Source organism: Salvelinus fontinalis, chromosome 1, assembly GCF_029448725.1.
Source record: "Salvelinus fontinalis isolate EN_2023a chromosome 1, ASM2944872v1, whole genome shotgun sequence".
NCBI classification, from domain to species: domain Eukaryota; kingdom Metazoa; phylum Chordata; class Actinopteri; order Salmoniformes; family Salmonidae; genus Salvelinus; species Salvelinus fontinalis.
Window position 1 is genome coordinate 10,679,062 of NC_074665.1, and position 18,450 is coordinate 10,697,511.

Consider the following 18,450-nt stretch of genomic DNA (forward strand, 5'->3'; position numbering starts at 1 on the left):
GCATTCCAGGTGACTACCTCATGAAGTTGGTTGAGAGAATGCCAAGAGTGTGCAAAGCTTTCATCAAGGCAAAGAGTGGCTACTTTGAAGAATATAAAATCCCAAATATATTTAGATTTGTTTAACACTTTTTTTGGTTACTACATGATTCCATGTGTTATGTCATAGTTTTGATGTCTTCACTATTATTCTACACTGTAGAAAATAGTACAAATGAAGAAAAACCCTGGAATGAGTAGGTGTGTCCAAACCGTTGACTGGTACTCTATGACAAACTGGAATAACAAATATTTGATCCTAAGAGGGACAATGTAGATTGGATATGGTTTTATTTTGATGGTACAGAAATTACTAGGTATTTACTAAGAAATTACAATGGTAATTATACAGTTAGAAATTACAATGGTAATTATACAGTTAGAAATTACTAGGTATTTACTAAGAAATTACAATGGTAATTATACAGTTAGAAATTACAATGGTAATTATACAGTTAGAAATTACTAGGTATTTACTAAGAAATTACAATGGTAATTATACAATTAGAAATTACAATGGTAATTATGCAATAAGTAATTACAATGGTAATTATACAATAAGTCATTACAATGGTAATTCTACAATAAGTCATTACAATGGTAATTATACAATAAGTCATTACAATGGTAATTATATAATAAGTAATTACAATGGTAATTATATAGTAATAAATAACAATGGTAATTATACAATAGTTCATTACAATGGTAATTATGCGGTAAGAAATTACATTGGTAGTTATAGAGTAATAACCTATGACTTATAAAATAATAACAATTTAGCAGACTCTTTTATCCAAAGTCACTTAAAGTAGTGCTTCCATATATTTTGTATTTTTGACCCCAGTGGGAATCTAACCCACAACTCTTGCATTGCAGGCATCATACTCATTCCTTAAATACATTTTTACTATAGTATAAAAGCAAGAATAGTAGGGAGTATTTTATGGATTTAACATAACATTTTTCCTCTACCACAGTTACTGGCTGTGGAGATTGACACCCCTGAGAGGTTCAGTGCGACAGCTGATATTGTGATTCACCTTTTGGACACCAATGACAACACTCCCAGGTTCACCTCAGAGTATTACATCGCACGTATCCCGGAAAACTCACCCGGAGGCTCCAACGTTGTGTCTGTCACCGTGAGTACATCTGGATTATTCAACTCTACTCAAACACCACTGCCACCAAAATATGATTATGTAATCTCCCAACAATAATCCACCGATAGATGGATATTAATGGTTATGGGTAATTGGAAACTAAGAGGAAGCAGGGATTTCCAGTTTGAGGGATTTCCACAAAATGTGATATTTTGCCCTTAGAGACGTACTGCTAATATGTGTAACGTCCTGACCAGAGTTCGTATGTGTTTAGCTTGTTTAGTGTTGGTCAGGACGTGAGCTGGGTGGGAATTCTATGTTGTGTGTCTAGTTTGTCTGTTTCTATGTTGGGTTAAATGTGTTGCCTGATATGGTTCTCAATTAGAGGCAGGTGTTTGACGTTTCCTCTGATTGAGAACCATATTAAGGTAGGCTGTTCTCACTGTTTGTTGGTGGGTGATTGTTCCTGTGTCAGTGTTGGTGCTACACGGGACTGTGACGGTTAGTGTGTTTTGTCAGTTTGTATAGTGTCTTGTTTTTGTTTGATTAAATTCATTATGTCTAATTACCACACTGCACATTGGTCCTCTGATCCTTCTCGCCTCTCCTCGTCCGAGGAGGAGGAAGAGCTAGACTGCCGTTACAACATGATTGACTTTCTCTATACAATACTCAACTATGGAACCAGATTCAATAAATGCAAATAAATGTATTGAATCAACAATAATATGAAAAAACAATACTCCAATTTGAATGTTATTTCAATGTTGTTATCTGTATTTATTTTGGGATGAATCTGCTTCCATACTACTAGTATTTATAATGTTACATTACTAGTAGTTACCGTTTAGCAGGAATTAGAGTTGGTGAGAAGGAAACAATTCTTTAGGGTCAATCATATTGGCCTTTACACTGTGGTGTCCCTGTGGTGTGTCTGTGGTGTCCCTGTGGTGTGTCTGTGTCCTAAGCACCCCCAGGGAATGGGAGCCTAGTAGACAGACCCTGCTGGGGTGAAATCCTCCCCACATTGTTCGGTGTGTTTTAGCTTACAGTAAGATCCTCCCTGGTGTGTTATCCTCAGACTGTTCCAAACAGCAAATGGACAGTGACCTTCATTCAATGACTTTCATTCAGGAGTTGTGTCCCAATGCACTCCCTACTCAACAATATTGTCCCCAAAAATAAGTTGTTGACACTATAAATATTAATGTGAAAATTGTTGTTGTTATTACTATGAATAATATTGTTATATAATATTGGAAAAATAAAATGTTTGACATGCGTTTATTTCCTGTGTGATTGGATACTTTTTAAAGAGCCCTGACATGCTTATGAACGATGTGTATAGGTACCAAAATTCTAACTCCTCTCCTCTCTGTTCCGTTCCAACATTCTAACTCCCCTCCTTTAAGTTCCGTTCCAACATTCTAACTCCTCTCCCCTCTGTTCCGTTCCAACATTCTAACTCCTCTCCTCTATGTTCCGTTCCAACATTCTAACTCCCCTCTTCTCCTCTCTGTTCCGTTCCAACGTTCTAACACCTCTCCTCTATGTTCCGTTCCAACATTCTAACTCCTCTCCTCTCTGTTCCGTTCCAACATTCTAACTCCCCTCTTCTCCTCTCTGTTCCGTTCCAACATTCTAACTCCTCTCCCCTCTGTTCCGTTCCAACATTCTAACTACTCTCCTCTATGTTCCGTTCCAACATTCTAACTCCACTCCTCTCTGTTCCGTTCCAACATTCTAGCTCCTCTCCTCTCTGTTCCGTTCCAACATTCTAACTCCTCTCCTCTCTGTTCCGTTCCACCATTCTAACTCCTCTCCTTTATGTTCCGTTCCAACATTCTAACTCCTCTCCCCTCTGTTCTGTTCCAACATTCTAACTCCTCTCCTCTCTGTTCCGTTCCAAGATTCTAACTCCTCTCCTTTATGTTCCGTTCCAACATTCTACCAACATTCTAACTCCTCTCCTCTATGTTCCGTTCCAACATTCTAACTCCTCTCCTTTATGTTCTGTTCCAACATTCTAACTTCACTCCTTTATGTTCCGTTCCAACATTCTAACTCCTCTCCCCTCTGTTCCGTTCCAACATTCTAACTCCTCTCCTCTATGTTCCGTTCCAACATTCTAACTCCCCTCTTCTCCTCTCTGTTCCGTTCCAACGTTCTAACACCTCTCCTCTATGTTCCGTTCCAACATTCTAACTCCTCTCCTCTCTGTTCCGTTCCAACATTCTAACTCCCCTCTTCTATGTTCCGTTCCAACATTCTAACTCCCCTCTTCTCCTCTCTGTTCCGTTCCAACGTTCTAACACCTCTCCTCTATGTTCCGTTCCAACATTCTAACTCCTCTCCTCTCTGTTCCGTTCCAACATTCTAACTCCCCTCTTCTCCTCTCTGTTCCGTTCCAACATTCTAACTCCTCTCCCCTCTGTTCCGTTCCAACATTCTAACTACTCTCCTCTATGTTCCGTTCCAACATTCTAACTCCTCTCCTCTCTGTTCCGTTCCAACATTCTAGCTCCTCTCCTCTCTGTTCCGTTCCAACATTCTAACTCCTCTCCTCTCTGTTCCGTTCCACCATTCTAACTCCTCTCCTTTATGTTCCGTTCCAACATTCTAACTCCTCTCCCCTCTGTTCTGTTCCAACATTCTAACTCCTCTCCTCTCTGTTCCGTTCCAAGATTCTAACTCCTCTCCTTTATGTTCCGTTCCAACATTCTACCAACATTCTAACTCCTCTCCTCTATGTTCCGTTCCAACATTCTAACTCCTCTCCTTTATGTTCTGTTCCAACATTCTAACTTCTCTCCTTTATGTTCCGTTCCAACATTCTAACTCCTCTCCTCTATGTTCCGTTCCAACATTCTAACTCCTCTCCTCTCTGTTCCGTTCCAACATTCTAACTCCCCTCCTTTAAGTTCCGTTCCAACATTCTAACTCCTCTCCCCTCTGTTCCGTTCCAACATTCTAACTCCTCTCCTCTATGTTCCGTTCCAACATTCTAACTCCCCTCTTCTCCTCTCTGTTCCGTTCCAACGTTCTAACACCTCTCCTCTATGTTCCGTTCCAACATTCTAACTCCTCTCCTCTCTGTTCCGTTCCAACATTCTAACTCCCCTCTTCTCCTCTCTGTTCCGTTCCAACATTCTAACTCCTCTCCCCTCTGTTCCGTTCCAACATTCTAACTACTCTCCTCTATGTTCCGTTCCAACATTCTAACTCCTCTCCTCTCTGTTCCGTTCCAACATTCTAGCTCCTCTCCTCTCTGTTCCGTTCCAACATTCTAACTCCTCTCCTCTCTGTTCCGTTCCACCATTCTAACTCCTCTCCTTTATGTTCCGTTCCAACATTCTAACTCCTCTCCCCTCTGTTCTGTTCCAACATTCTAACTCCTCTCCTCTCTGTTCCGTTCCAAGATTCTAACTCCTCTCCTTTATGTTCCGTTCCAACATTCTACCAACATTCTAACTCCTCTCCTCTATGTTCCGTTCCAACATTCTAACTCCTCTCCTTTATGTTCTGTTCCAACATTCTAACTTCTCTCCTTTATGTTCCGTTCCAACATTCTAACTCCTCTCCTCTATGTTCCGTTCCAACATTCTAACTCCTCTCCTTTATTTTCCGTTCCAACATTCTAACGCCTCTCCTCTATGTTCCGTTCCAACATTCTAACTCCTCTACTCTATGTTCTGTTCCAACATTCTAACTCCTCTCCTCTATGTTCCGTTCCAACATTCTAACTCCTCTCCTTTATGTTCCGTTCCAACATTCTAACTCCTCTCCTATCTGTTCCGTTCCAACATTCTAACTCCTCGCTGTTCCGTTCCAACATTCTAACTCCTCTCCTTTATGTTCCGTTCCAACATTTTAACTCCTCTCCTCTATGTTCCGTTCCAACATTCTATCTCCTCTCCTTTATGTTCCGTTCCAACATTCTAACTCCTCTCTTTTATGTTCCGTTCCAACATTTTAACTCCTCTCCTCTATGTTCCGTTCCAACATTCTAACACCTCTCCTCTATGTTCCGTTCCAACATTCTAACTCCTCTCCTCTCTGTTCCGTTCCAACATTCTAACTCCTCTCCTCTCGGTTCCGTTCCAACATTCTAACTCCTCTCCTTTATGTTCCGTTCCAACATTCTACCAACATTCTAACTCCTCTCCTCTATGTTCTGTTCCAACATTCTAACTCCTCTCCTTTGTGTTCCGTTCCAACATTCTAACTCCTCTCCTTTATGTTCCGTTCCAACATTCTAACTCCTCTCCTCTATGTTCTGTTCCAACATTCTAACTCCTCTCCTTTATATTCCGTTCCAACATTCTAACTCCTCTCCTCTATGTTCCATTCCAACATTCTAACTCCTCTCCTCTATGTTCTGTTCCAACATTCTAACTCCTCTCCTCTATGTTCCGTTCCAACATTCTAACACCTCTCCTCTATTTTCTGTTCCAACATTCTAACTCCTCTCCTCTACATTCCGTTCCAACATTCTAACTCCTCTCCTCTCTGTTCCGTTCCAACATTCTAACTCCTCTCCTCTCTGTTCCGTTCCAACATTCTAACTCCTCTCCTCTCTGTTCCGTTCCAACATTCTAACTCCTCTCCTTTATGTTCCGTTCCAACATTCTAACTCCTCTCCTCTCTGTTCCGTTCCAACATTCTAACTCCTCGCTGTTCCGTTCCAACATTCTAACTCCTCTCCTTTATGTTCCGTTCCAACATTTGAACTCCTCTCCTCTATGTTCCGTTCCAACATTCTATCTCCTCTCCTTTATGTTCCGTTCCAACATTCTAACTCCTCTCCTCTATGTTCCGTCCAACATTCTAACTCCTCTCCTCTATGTTCCGTTCCAACATTCTAACTCCTCTCCTCTATGTTCTGTTCCAACATTCTAACACCTCTCCTCTATGTTCCGTTCCAACATTCTAACTCCTCTCCTCTCTGTTCCGTTCCAACATTCTAACTCCTCTCCTCTCGGTTCCGTTCCAACATTCTAACTCCTCTCCTTTATGTTCCGTTCCAACATTCTACCAACATTCTAACTCCTCTCCTCTATGTTCTGTTCCAACATTCTAACTCCTCTCCTTTGTGTTCCGTTCCAACATTCTAACTCCTCTCCTTTATGTTCCGTTCCAACATTCTAACTCCTCTCCTCTATGTTCTGTTCCAACATTCTAACTCCTCTCCTTTATATTCCGTTCCAACTTTCTAACTCCTCTCCTCTATGTTCCATTCCAACATTCTAACTCCTCTCCTCTATGTTCTGTTCCAACATTCTAACTCCTCTCCTCTATGTTCCGTTCCAACATTCTAACACCTCTCCTCTATGTTCTGTTCCAACATTCTAACTCCTCTCCTCTATATTCCGTTCCAACATTCTAACTCCTCTCCTCTCTGTTCCGTTCCAACATTCTAACTCCTCTCCTCTCTGTTCCGTTCCAACATTCTAACTCCTCTCCTTTATGTTCCGTTCCAACATTCTAACTCCTCTCCTCTCTGTTCCGTTCCAACATTCTATCTCCTCGCTGTTCCGTTCCAACATTCTAACTCCTCTCCTTTATGTTCCGTTCCAACATTTTAACTCCTCTCCTCTATGTTCCGTTCCAACATTCTATCTCCTCTCCTTTATGTTCCGTTCCAACATTCTAACTCCTCTCCTCTATGTTCCGTCCAACATTCTAACTCCTCTCCTCTATGTTCCGTTCCAGCATTCTAACTCCTCTCCTTTATGTTCCGTTCCATCATTCTAACTCCTCTCCTCTATGTTCTGTTCCAACATTCTAACTCCTCTCCTCTATGTTCCGTTCCAACATTCTAACTCCTCTCCTCTCTGTTCCGTTCCAACATTCTAACTCCTCTCCTCTCGGTTCCGTTCCAACATTCTAACTCCTCTCCTTTATGTTCCGTTCCAACATTCTACCAACATTCTAACTCCTCTCCTCTATGTTCTGTTCCAACATTCTAACTCCTCTCCTTTGTGTTCCGTTCCAACATTCTAACTCCTCTCCTTTATGTTCCGTTCCAACATTCTAACTCCTCTCCTCTATGTTCTGTTCCAACATTCTAACTCCTCTCCTTTATATTCCTTTCCAACATTCTAACTCCTCTCCTCTCTGTTCCGTTCCAACATTCTAACTCCTCTCCTCTCTGTTCCGTTCCAACATTCTAACTCCTCTCCTCTCTGTTCCGTTCCAACATTCTAACACCTCTCCTCTATTTTCTGTTCCAACATTCTAACTCCTCTCCTCTATATTCCGTTCCAACATTCTAACTCCTCTCCTCTCTGTTCCGTTCCAACATTCTAACTCCTCTCCTCTCTGTTCCGTTCCAACATTCTAACTCCTCTCCTCTCTGTTCCGTTCCAACATTCTAACTCCTCTCCTTTATGTTCCGTTCCAACATTCTAACTCCTCTCCTCTCTGTTCCGTTCCAACATTCTAACTCCTCGCTGTTCCGTTCCAACATTCTAACTCCTCTCCTTTATGTTCCGTTCCAACATTTGAACTCCTCTCCTCTATGTTCCGTTCCAACATTCTATCTCCTCTCCTTTATGTTCCGTTCCAACATTCTAACTCCTCTCCTCTATGTTCCGTCCAACATTCTAACTCCTCTCCTCTATGTTCCGTTCCAACGTTCTAACTCCTCTCCTCTATGTTCTGTTCCAACATTCTAACTCCTCTCCTCTCTGTTCCGTTCCAAAATTCTAACTCCTCTCCTCTATGTTCTGTTCCAACATTCTTACTCCTCTCCTCTATGTTCCGTTCCAACATTCTAACTCCTCTCCTCTATGTTCCGCTCCAACATTCTAACTCCTCTCCTTTATGTTCCGTTCCAACATTCTAACTCCTCTCCTCTCTGTTCCGTTCCAACATTGTAACTCCTCGCTGTTCCGTTCCAACATTCTAACTCCTCTCCTTTATGTTCCGTTCCAACATTTGAACTCCTCTCCTCTATGTTCCGTTCCAAAATTCTGTCTCCTCTCCTTTATGTTCCGTTCCAACATTCTAACTCCTCTCCTCTATGTTCAGTCCAACATTCTAACTCCTCTCCTTTTTGCTCCGTTCCAACATTCTAACTCCTCTCCTCTATGTTCCGTTCCAACATTCTAACTCCTCTCCTTTATGTTCCGTTCCAACATTCTAACTCCTCTCCTCTCTGTTCCGTTCCAACATTCTAACTCCTCTCCTCTCTGTTCCGTTCAAACATTCTAACTCCTCTCCTCTCTGTTCCGTTCCAACATTCTAACTCCTCTCCTCTCTGTTTCGTTCAAACATTCTAACTCCTCTCCTTTATGTTCCGTTCCAACATTCTAACTCCTCTCCTCTCTGTTCTGTTCCAACATTCTAACTCCTCTCCTCTCTGTTCCGTTCCAACATTCTAAATCCTCTCCTTTATGTTCCGTTCCAACATTCTAACTCCTCTCCTCTATGTTCCGTTCCAGCATTCTAACTCCTCTCCTTTATGTTCCGTTCCAACATTCTAACTCCTCTCCTTTATATTCCGTTCCAACATTCTAACTCCTCTCCTCTATGTTCCATTCCAACATTCTAACTCCTCTCCACTATGTTCTGTTCCAACATTCTAGCTCCTCTCCTCTATGTTCCGTTCCAACATTCTAACTCCTCTCCTCTATATTCCGTTCCATCATTCTAACTCCTCTCCTCTCTGTTCCGTTCCAACATTTTAACTCCTCTCCTCTCTGTTCCGTTCCAACATTCTAACTCCTCTCCTTTATGTTCCGTTCCAACATTCTAACTCCTCTCCTCTATGTTCCGTTCCAACATTCTAACTCCTCTCATCTATGTTCCTTTCCAACATTCTAACTCCTCTCCTCTCTGTTCCGTTCCAACATTCTAACTCCTCTCCTTTATGTTCCGTTCCAACATTCTAACTCCTCTCCTCTATGTTCCGTTCCAACATTCTAACTCCTCTCATTTATGTTCCGTTCCAACATTCTAACTCCTCTCCTCTATGTTCCGTTCCAACATTCTAACTCCTCTCATCTATGTTCCTTTCCAACATTCTAACTCCTCTCATCTATGTTCCGTTCCAACATTCTAACTCCTCTCCTTTATGTTCCGTTCCAGCATTCTAACTCCTCTCCTTTATGTTCCGTTCCAACATTCTAACTCCTCTCCTCTATGTTCTGTTCCAACATTCTAACTCCTCTCCTCTATGTTCCGTTCCAACATTCTAACTCCTCTCCTCTCTGTTCCGTTCCAACATTCTAACTCCTCTCCTCTCGGTTCCGTTCCAACATTCTAACTCCTCTCCTTTATGTTCCGTTCCAACATTCTACCAACATTCTAACTCCTCTCCTCTATGTTCTGTTCCAACATTCTAACTCCTCTCCTCTATGTTCCGTTCCAACATTCTAACACCTCTCCTCTATGTTCTGTTCCAACATTCTAACTCCTCTCCTCTATATTCCGTTCCAACATTCTAACTCCTCTCCTTTCTGTTCCGTTCCAACATTCTAACTCCTCTCCTCTCTGTTCCGTTCCAACATTCTAACTTCTCTCCTCTCTGTTCCGTTCCAACATTCTAACTCCTCTCCTTTATGTTCCGTTCCAACATTCTAACTCCTCTCCTCTCTGTTCCGTTCCAACATTCTAACTCCTCGCTGTTCCGTTCCAACATTCTAACTCCTCTCCTTTATGATCCGTTCCAACATTTGAACTCCTCTCCTCTATGTTCCGTTCCAACATTCTATCTCCTCTCCTTTATGTTCCGTTCCAACATTCTAACTCCTCGCTGTTCCGTTCCAACATTCTAACTCCTCTCCTTTATGTTCCGTTCCAACATTTGAACTCCTCTCCTCTATGTTCCGTTCCAACATTCTATCTCCTCTCCTTTATGTTCCGTTCCAACATTCTAACTCCTCTCCTCTATGTTCCGTCCAACATTCTAACTCCTCTCCTCTATGTTCCGTTCCAACATTCTAACTCCTCTCCTCTATGTTCCGTTCCAACATTCTAACTCCTCTCCTCTCTGTTCCGTTCCAACATTCTAACTCCTCTCCTCTATGTTCTGTTCCAACATTCTTACTCCTCTCCTCTATGTTCCGTTCCAACATTCTAACTCCTCTCCTCTATGTTCCGTTCCAACATTCTAACTCCTCTCCTTTATGTTCCGTTCCAACATTCTAACTCCTCTCCTCTCTGTTCCGTTCCAACATTCTAACTCCTCGCTGTTCCGTTCCAACATTCTAACTCCTCTCCTTTATGTTCCGTTCCAACATTCTAACTCCTCTCCTTTATATTCCGTTCCAACATTCTAACTCCTCTCCTCTATGTTCCATTCCAACATTCTAACTCCTCTCCACTATGTTCTGTTCCAACATTCTAGCTCCTCTCCTCTATGTTCCGTTCCAACATTCTAACTCCTCTCCTCTATATTCCGTTCCATCATTCTAACTCCTCTCCTCTCTGTTCCGTTCCAACATTTTAACTCCTCTCCTCTCTGTTCCGTTCCAACATTCTAACTCCTCTCCTTTATGTTCCGTTCCAACATTCTAACTCCTCTCCTCTATGTTCCGTTCCAACATTCTAACTCCTCTCATCTATGTTCCTTTCCAACATTCTAACTCCTCTCCTCTCTGTTCCGTTCCAACATTCTAACTCCTCTCCTTTATGTTCCGTTCCAACATTCTAACTCCTCTCCTCTATGTTCCGTTCCAACATTCTAACTCCTCTCATTTATGTTCCGTTCCAACATTCTAACTCCTCTCCTCTATGTTCCGTTCCAACATTCTAACTCCTCTCATCTATGTTCCTTTCCAACATTCTAACTCCTCTCATCTATGTTCCGTTCCAACATTCTAACTCCTCTCCTTTATGTTCCGTTCCAGCATTCTAACTCCTCTCCTTTATGTTCCGTTCCAACATTCTAACTCCTCTCCTCTATGTTCTGTTCCAACATTCTAACTCCTCTCCTCTATGTTCCGTTCCAACATTCTAACTCCTCTCCTCTCTGTTCCGTTCCAACATTCTAACTCCTCTCCTCTCGGTTCCGTTCCAACATTCTAACTCCTCTCCTTTATGTTCCGTTCCAACATTCTACCAACATTCTAACTCCTCTCCTCTATGTTCTGTTCCAACATTCTAACTCCTCTCCTCTATGTTCCGTTCCAACATTCTAACACCTCTCCTCTATGTTCTGTTCCAACATTCTAACTCCTCTCCTCTATATTCCGTTCCAACATTCTAACTCCTCTCCTTTCTGTTCCGTTCCAACATTCTAACTCCTCTCCTCTCTGTTCCGTTCCAACATTCTAACTTCTCTCCTCTCTGTTCCGTTCCAACATTCTAACTCCTCTCCTTTATGTTCCGTTCCAACATTCTAACTCCTCTCCTCTCTGTTCCGTTCCAACATTCTAACTCCTCGCTGTTCCGTTCCAACATTCTAACTCCTCTCCTTTATGATCCGTTCCAACATTTGAACTCCTCTCCTCTATGTTCCGTTCCAACATTCTATCTCCTCTCCTTTATGTTCCGTTCCAACATTCTAACTCCTCGCTGTTCCGTTCCAACATTCTAACTCCTCTCCTTTATGTTCCGTTCCAACATTTGAACTCCTCTCCTCTATGTTCCGTTCCAACATTCTATCTCCTCTCCTTTATGTTCCGTTCCAACATTCTAACTCCTCTCCTCTATGTTCCGTCCAACATTCTAACTCCTCTCCTCTATGTTCCGTTCCAACATTCTAACTCCTCTCCTCTATGTTCCGTTCCAACATTCTAACTCCTCTCCTCTCTGTTCCGTTCCAACATTCTAACTCCTCTCCTCTATGTTCTGTTCCAACATTCTTACTCCTCTCCTCTATGTTCCGTTCCAACATTCTAACTCCTCTCCTCTATGTTCCGTTCCAACATTCTAACTCCTCTCCTTTATGTTCCGTTCCAACATTCTAACTCCTCTCCTCTCTGTTCCGTTCCAACATTCTAACTCCTCGCTGTTCCGTTCCAACATTCTAACTCCTCTCCTTTATGTTCCGTTCCAACATTCTAACTCCTCTCCTCTCTGTTCCGTTCCAACATTCTAACTCCTCGCTGTTCCGTTCCAACATTCTAACTCCTCTCCTTTATGTTCCGTTCCAACATTTGAACTCCTCTCCTCTATGTTCCGTTCCAACATTCTATCTCCTCTCCTTTATGTTCCGTTCCAACATTCTAACTCCTCTCCTCTATGTTCCGTCCAACATTCTAACTCCTCTCCTCTATGTTCCGTTCCAACATTCTAACTCCTCTCCTCTATGTTCTGTTCCAACATTCTAACTCCTCTCCTCTCTGTTCCGTTCCAAAATTCTAACTCCTCTCCTCTATGTTCTGTTCCAACATTCTAACTCCTCTCCTCTATGTTCCGTTCCAACATTCTAACTCCTCTCCTCTCTGTTCCGTTCCAACATTCTAACTCCTCTCCTCTCGGTTCCGTTCCAACATTCTAACTCCTCTCCTTTATGTTCCGTTCCAACATTCTACCAACATTCTAACTCCTCTCCTCTATGTTCTGTTCCAACATTCTAACTCCTCTCCTCTATGTTCCGTTCCAACATTCTAACACCTCTCCTCAATGTTCTGTTCCAACATTCTAACTCCTCTCCTCTATATTCCGTTCCAACATTCTAACTCCTCTCCTTTCTGTTCCGTTCCAACATTCTAACTCCTCTCCTCTCTGTTCCGTTCCAACATTCTAACTTCTCTCCTCTCTGTTCCGTTCCAACATTCTAACTCCTCTCCTTTATGTTCCGTTCCAACATTCTAACTCCTCTCCTCTCTGTTCCGTTCCAACATTCTAACTCCTCGCTGTTCCGTTCCAACATTCTAACTCCTCTCCTTTATGATCCGTTCCAACATTTGAACTCCTCTCCTCTATGTTCCGTTCCAACATTCTATCTCCTCTCCTTTATGTTCCGTTCCATCATTCTAACTCCTCGCTGTTCCGTTCCAACATTCTAACTCCTCTCCTTTATGTTCCGTTCCAACATTTGAACTCCTCTCCTCTATGTTCCGTTCCAACATTCTATCTCCTCTCCTTTATGTTCCGTTCCAACATTCTAACTCCTCTCCTCTATGTTCCGTCCAACATTCTAACTCCTCTCCTCTATGTTCCGTTCCAACATTCTAACTCCTCTCCTCTATGTTCCGTTCCAACATTCTAACTCCTCTCCTCTCTGTTCCGTTCCAACATTCTAACTCCTCTCCTCTATGTTCTGTTCCAACATTCTTACTCCTCTCCTCTATGTTCCGTTCCAACATTCTAACTCCTCTCCTCTATGTTCCGTTCCAACATTCTAACTCCTCTCCTTTATGTTCCGTTCCAACATTCTAACTCCTCTCCTCTCTGTTCCGTTCCAACATTCTAACTCCTCGCTGTTCCGTTCCAACATTCTAACTCCTCTCCTTTATGTTCCGTTCCAACATTCTAACTCCTCTCCTCTCTGTTCCGTTCCAACATTCTAACTCCTCGCTGTTCCGTTCCAACATTCTAACTCCTCTCCTTTATGTTCCGTTCCAACATTTGAACTCCTCTCCTCTATGTTCCGTTCCAACATTCTATCTCCTCTCCTTTATGTTCCGTTCCAACATTCTAACTCCTCTCCTCTATGTTCCGTCCAACATTCTAACTCCTCTCCTCTATGTTCCGTTCCAACATTCTAACTCCTCTCCTCTATGTTCTGTTCCAACATTCTAACTCCTCTCCTCTCTGTTCCGTTCCAAAATTCTAACTCCTCTCCTCTATGTTCTGTTCCAACATTCTTACTCCTCTCCTCTATGTTCCGTTCCAACATTCTAACTCCTCTCCTCTATGTTCCGCTCCAACATTCTAACTCCTCTCCTTTATGTTCCGTTCCAACATTCTAACTCCTCTCCTCTCTGTTCCGTTCCAACATTCTAACTCCTCGCTGTTCCGTTCCAACATTCTAACTCCTCTCCTTTATGTTCCGTTCCAACATTTGAACTCCTCTCCTCTATGTTCCGTTCCAAAATTCTATCTCCTCTCCTTTATGTTCCGTTCCAACATTCTAACTCCTCTCCTCTATGTTCAGTCCAACATTCTAACTCCTCTCCTTTTTGCTCCGTTCCAACATTCTAACTCCTCTCCTCTATGTTCCGTTCCAGCATTCTAACTCCTCTCCTTTATGTTCCGTTCCAACATTCTAACTCCTCTCCTCTCTGTTCCGTTCCAACATTCTAACTCCTCTCCTCTCTGTTCCGTTTAAACATTCTAACTCCTCTCCTCTCTGTTCCGTTCCAACATTCTAACTCCTCTCCTCTCTGTTCCGTTCAAACATTCTAACTCCTCTCCTTTATGTTCCGTTCCAACATTCTAACTCCTCTCCTCTCTGTTCTGTTCCAACATTCTAACTCCTCTCCTCTCTGTTCCGTTCCAACATTCTAACTCCTCTCCTTTATGTTCCGTTCCAACATTCTAACTCCTCTCCTCTATGTTCCGTTCCAGCATTCTAACTCCTCTCCTTTATGTTCCGTTCCAACATTCTAACTCCTCTCCTTTATATTCCGTTCCAACATTCTAACTCCTCTCCTCTATGTTCCATTCCAACATTCTAACTCCTCTCCTCTATGTTCTGTTCCAACATTCTAGCTCCTCTCCTCTATGTTCCGTTCCAACATTCTAACTCCTCTCCTCTATATTCCGTTCCATCATTCTAACTCCTCTCCTCTCTGTTCCGTTCCAACATTTTAACACCTCTCCTCTCTGTTCCGTTCCAACATTCTAACTCCTCTCCTTTATGTTCCGTTCCAACATTCTAACTCCTCTCCTCTATGTTCCGTTCCAACATTCTAACTCCTCTCATCTATGTTCCGTTCCAACATTCTAACTCCTCTCCTCTATGTTAAATTCCAACATTCTAACTCCTCTCCTCTCTGTTCCGTTCCAACATTCTAACTCCTCTCCTTTATGTTCCGTTCCAACATTCTAACTCCTCTCCTTTATGTTCCGTTCCAACATTTGAACTCCTCTCCTCTATGTTCCGTTCCAACATTCTATCTCCTCTCCTTTATCTTCCGTTCCAACATTCTAACTCCTCTCCTCTATGTTCCGTCCAACATTCTAACTCCTCTCCTCTATGTTCCGTTCCAGCATTCTAACTCCTCTCCTTTATGTTCCGTTCCAACATTCTAACTCCTCTCCTCTATGTTCTGTTCCAACATTCTAACTCCTCTCCTCTATGTTCCGTTCCAACATTCTAACTCCTCTCCTCTCTGTTCCGTTCCAACATTCTAACTCCTCTCCTCTCGGTTCCGTTCCAACATTCTAACTCCTCTCCTTTATGTTCCGTTCCAACATTCTACCAACATTCTAACTCCTCTCCTCTATGTTCTGTTCCAACATTCTAACTCCTCTCCTTTGTGTTCCGTTCCAACATTCTAACTCCTCTCCTTTATGTTCCGTTCCAACATTCTAACTCCTCTCCTCTATGTTCTGTTCCAACATTCTAACTCCTCTCCTTTATATTCCGTTCCAACATTCTAACTCCTCTCCTCTATGTTCCATTCCAACATTCTAACTCCTCTCCTCTATGTTCTGTTCCAACATTCTAACTCCTCTCCTCTATGTTCCGTTCCAACATTCTAACACCTCTCCTCTATGTTCTGTTCCAACATTCTAACTCCTCTCCTCTATATTCCGTTCCAACATTCTAACTCCTCTCCTCTCTGTTCCGTTCCAACATTCTAACTCCTCTCCTCTCTGTTCCGTTCCAACATTCTAACTTCTCTCCTCTCTGTTCCGTTCCAACATTCTAACTCCTCTCCTTTATGTTCCGTTCCAACATTCTAACTCCTCTCCTCTCTGTTCCGTTCCAACATTCTAACTCCTCGCTGTTCCGTTCCAACATTCTAACTCCTCTCCTTTATGTTCCGTTCCAACATTTGAACTCCTCTCCTCTATGTTCCGTTCCAACATTCTATCTCCTCTCCTTTATGTTCCGTTCCAACATTCTAACTCCTCGCTGTTCCGTTCCAACATTCTAACTCCTCTCCTTTATGTTCCGTTCCAACATTTGAACTCCTCTCCTCTATGTTCCGTTCCAACATTCTATCTCCTCTCCTTTATGTTCCGTTCCAACATTCTAACTCCTCTCCTCTATGTTCCGTCCAACATTCTAACTCCTCTCCTCTATGTTCCGTTCCAACATTCTAACTCCTCTCCTCTATGTTCCGTTCCAACATTCTAACTCCTCTCCTCTCTGTTCCGTTCCAACATTCTAACTCCTCTCCTCTATGTTCTGTTCCAACATTCTTACTCCTCTCCTCTATGTTCCGTTCCAACATTCTAACTCCTCTCCTCTATGTTCCGTTCCAACATTCTAACTCCTCTCCTTTATGTTCCGTTCCAACATTCTAACTCCTCTCCTCTCTGTTCCGTTCCAACATTCTAACTCCTCGCTGTTCCGTTCCAACATTCTAACTCCTCTCCTTTATGTTCCGTTCCAACATTTGAACTCCTCTCCTCTATGTTCCGTTCCAACATTCTAACTCCTCTCCTTTATGTTCCGTTCCAACATTCTAACTCCTCTCCTCTATGTTCAGTCCAACATTCTAACTCCTCTCCTTTTTGCTCCGTTCCAACATTCTAACTCCTCTCCTCTATGTTCCGTTCCAACATTCTAACTCCTCTCCTTTATGTTCCGTTCCAACATTCTAACTCCTCTCCTCTCTGTTCCGTTCCAACATTCTAACTCCTCTCCTCTCTGTTCCGTTCCAACATTCTAACTCCTCTCCTCTCTGTTCCGTTCTAACATTCTATCTCCTCTCCTCTCTGTTCCGTTCAAACATTCTAACTCCTCTCCTCTCTGTTCCGTTCCAACATTCTAACTCCTCTCCTCTCTGTTCCGTTCAAACATTCTAACTCCTCTCCTTTATGTTCCGTTCCAACATTCTAACTCCTCTCCTCTCTGTTCTGTTCCAACATTCTAACTCCTCTCCTCTCTGTTCCGTTCCAACATTCTAACTCCTCTCCTTTATGTTCCGTTCCAACATTCTAACTCCTCTCCTCTATGTTCCGTTCCAGCATTCTAACTCCTCTCCTTTATGTTCCGTTCCAACATTCTAACTCCTCTCCTTTATATTCCGTTCCAACATTCTAACTCCTCTCCTCTATGTTCCATTCCAACATTCTAACTCCTCTCCTCTATGTTCTGTTCCAACATTCTAGCTCCTCTCCTCTATGTTCCGTTCCAACATTCTAACTCCTCTCCTCTATATTCCGTTCCATCATTCTAACTCCTCTCCTCTTTGTTCCGTTCCAACATTCTAACTCCTCTCCTCTATGTTCTGTTCCAACATACTAACTCCTCTCCTCTCTGTTCCGTTCCAACATTCTAACTCCTCTCCTCTATGTTCTGTTCCAACATTCTAACTCCTCTCCTCTCTGTTCCGTTCCAACATTCTAACTCCTCTCCTTTATGTTCCGTTCCAACATTATAACTCCTCTCCTCTATGTTCCGTTCCAGCATTCTAACTCCTCTCCTTTATGTTCTTTTCCAACATTCTAGCTCCTCTCCTCTATGTTCCGTTCCAACATTCTAACTCCTCTCCTCTATATTCCGTTCCATCATTCTAACTCCTCTCCTCTCTGTTCCGTTCCAACATTCTAACTCCTCTCCTCTCTGTTCCGTTCCAACAATCTAACTCCTCTCCTTTATGTTCCGTTCCAACATTCTAACTCCTCTCCTCTATGTTCCGTTCCAACATTCTAACTCCTCTCATCTATGTTCCTTTCCAACATTCTAACTCCTCTCCTCTCTGTTCCGTTCCAACATTCTAACTCCGCTCCTTTATGTTCCGTTCCAACATTCTAACTCCTCTCCTTTATGTTCCGTTCCAACATTATAACTCCTCTCCTCTATGTTCCGTTCCAACATTCTAACTCCTCTCCTTAAAGTTCCGTTCCAACATTCTAACTCATCTCCTCTCTGTTCTGTTCCAACATTCTAACTCCTCTCCTCTCTGTTCCGTTCCAACATTCTAACTCCTCGCTGTTCCGTTCCAACATTCTATCTCCTCTCCTCTCTGTTCCGTTCAAACATTCTAACTCCTCTCCTCTCTGTTCCGTTCCAACATTCTAACTCCTCTCCTCTCTGTTCCGTTCAAACATTCTAACTCCTCTCCTTTATGTTCCGTTCCAACATTCTAACTCCTCTCCTCTCTGTTCTGTTCCAACATTCTAACTCCTCTCCTCTCTGTTCCGTTCCAACATTCTAACTCCTCTCCTTTATGTTCCGTTCCAACATTCTAACTCCTCTCCTCTATGTTCCGTTCCAACATTCTAACTCC

The 18,450-nt window shown here is 42.6% G+C and overlaps 1 protein-coding gene across 1 annotated transcript in view; it reads left to right on the forward strand.

The window, feature by feature from the left end:
- Window positions 1-18,450, forward strand: part of LOC129814973 (cadherin-related family member 1-like) — a 114,247-nt gene that overhangs the window by 11,059 nt on the left and 84,738 nt on the right. Inside the window, exon 13 of the mRNA XM_055868210.1 lies at window positions 1,019-1,183. Within this exon, the coding sequence (XP_055724185.1) occupies window positions 1,019-1,183 (165 nt within the window). The remainder of the gene's footprint in view (window positions 1-1,018; window positions 1,184-18,450) is intronic.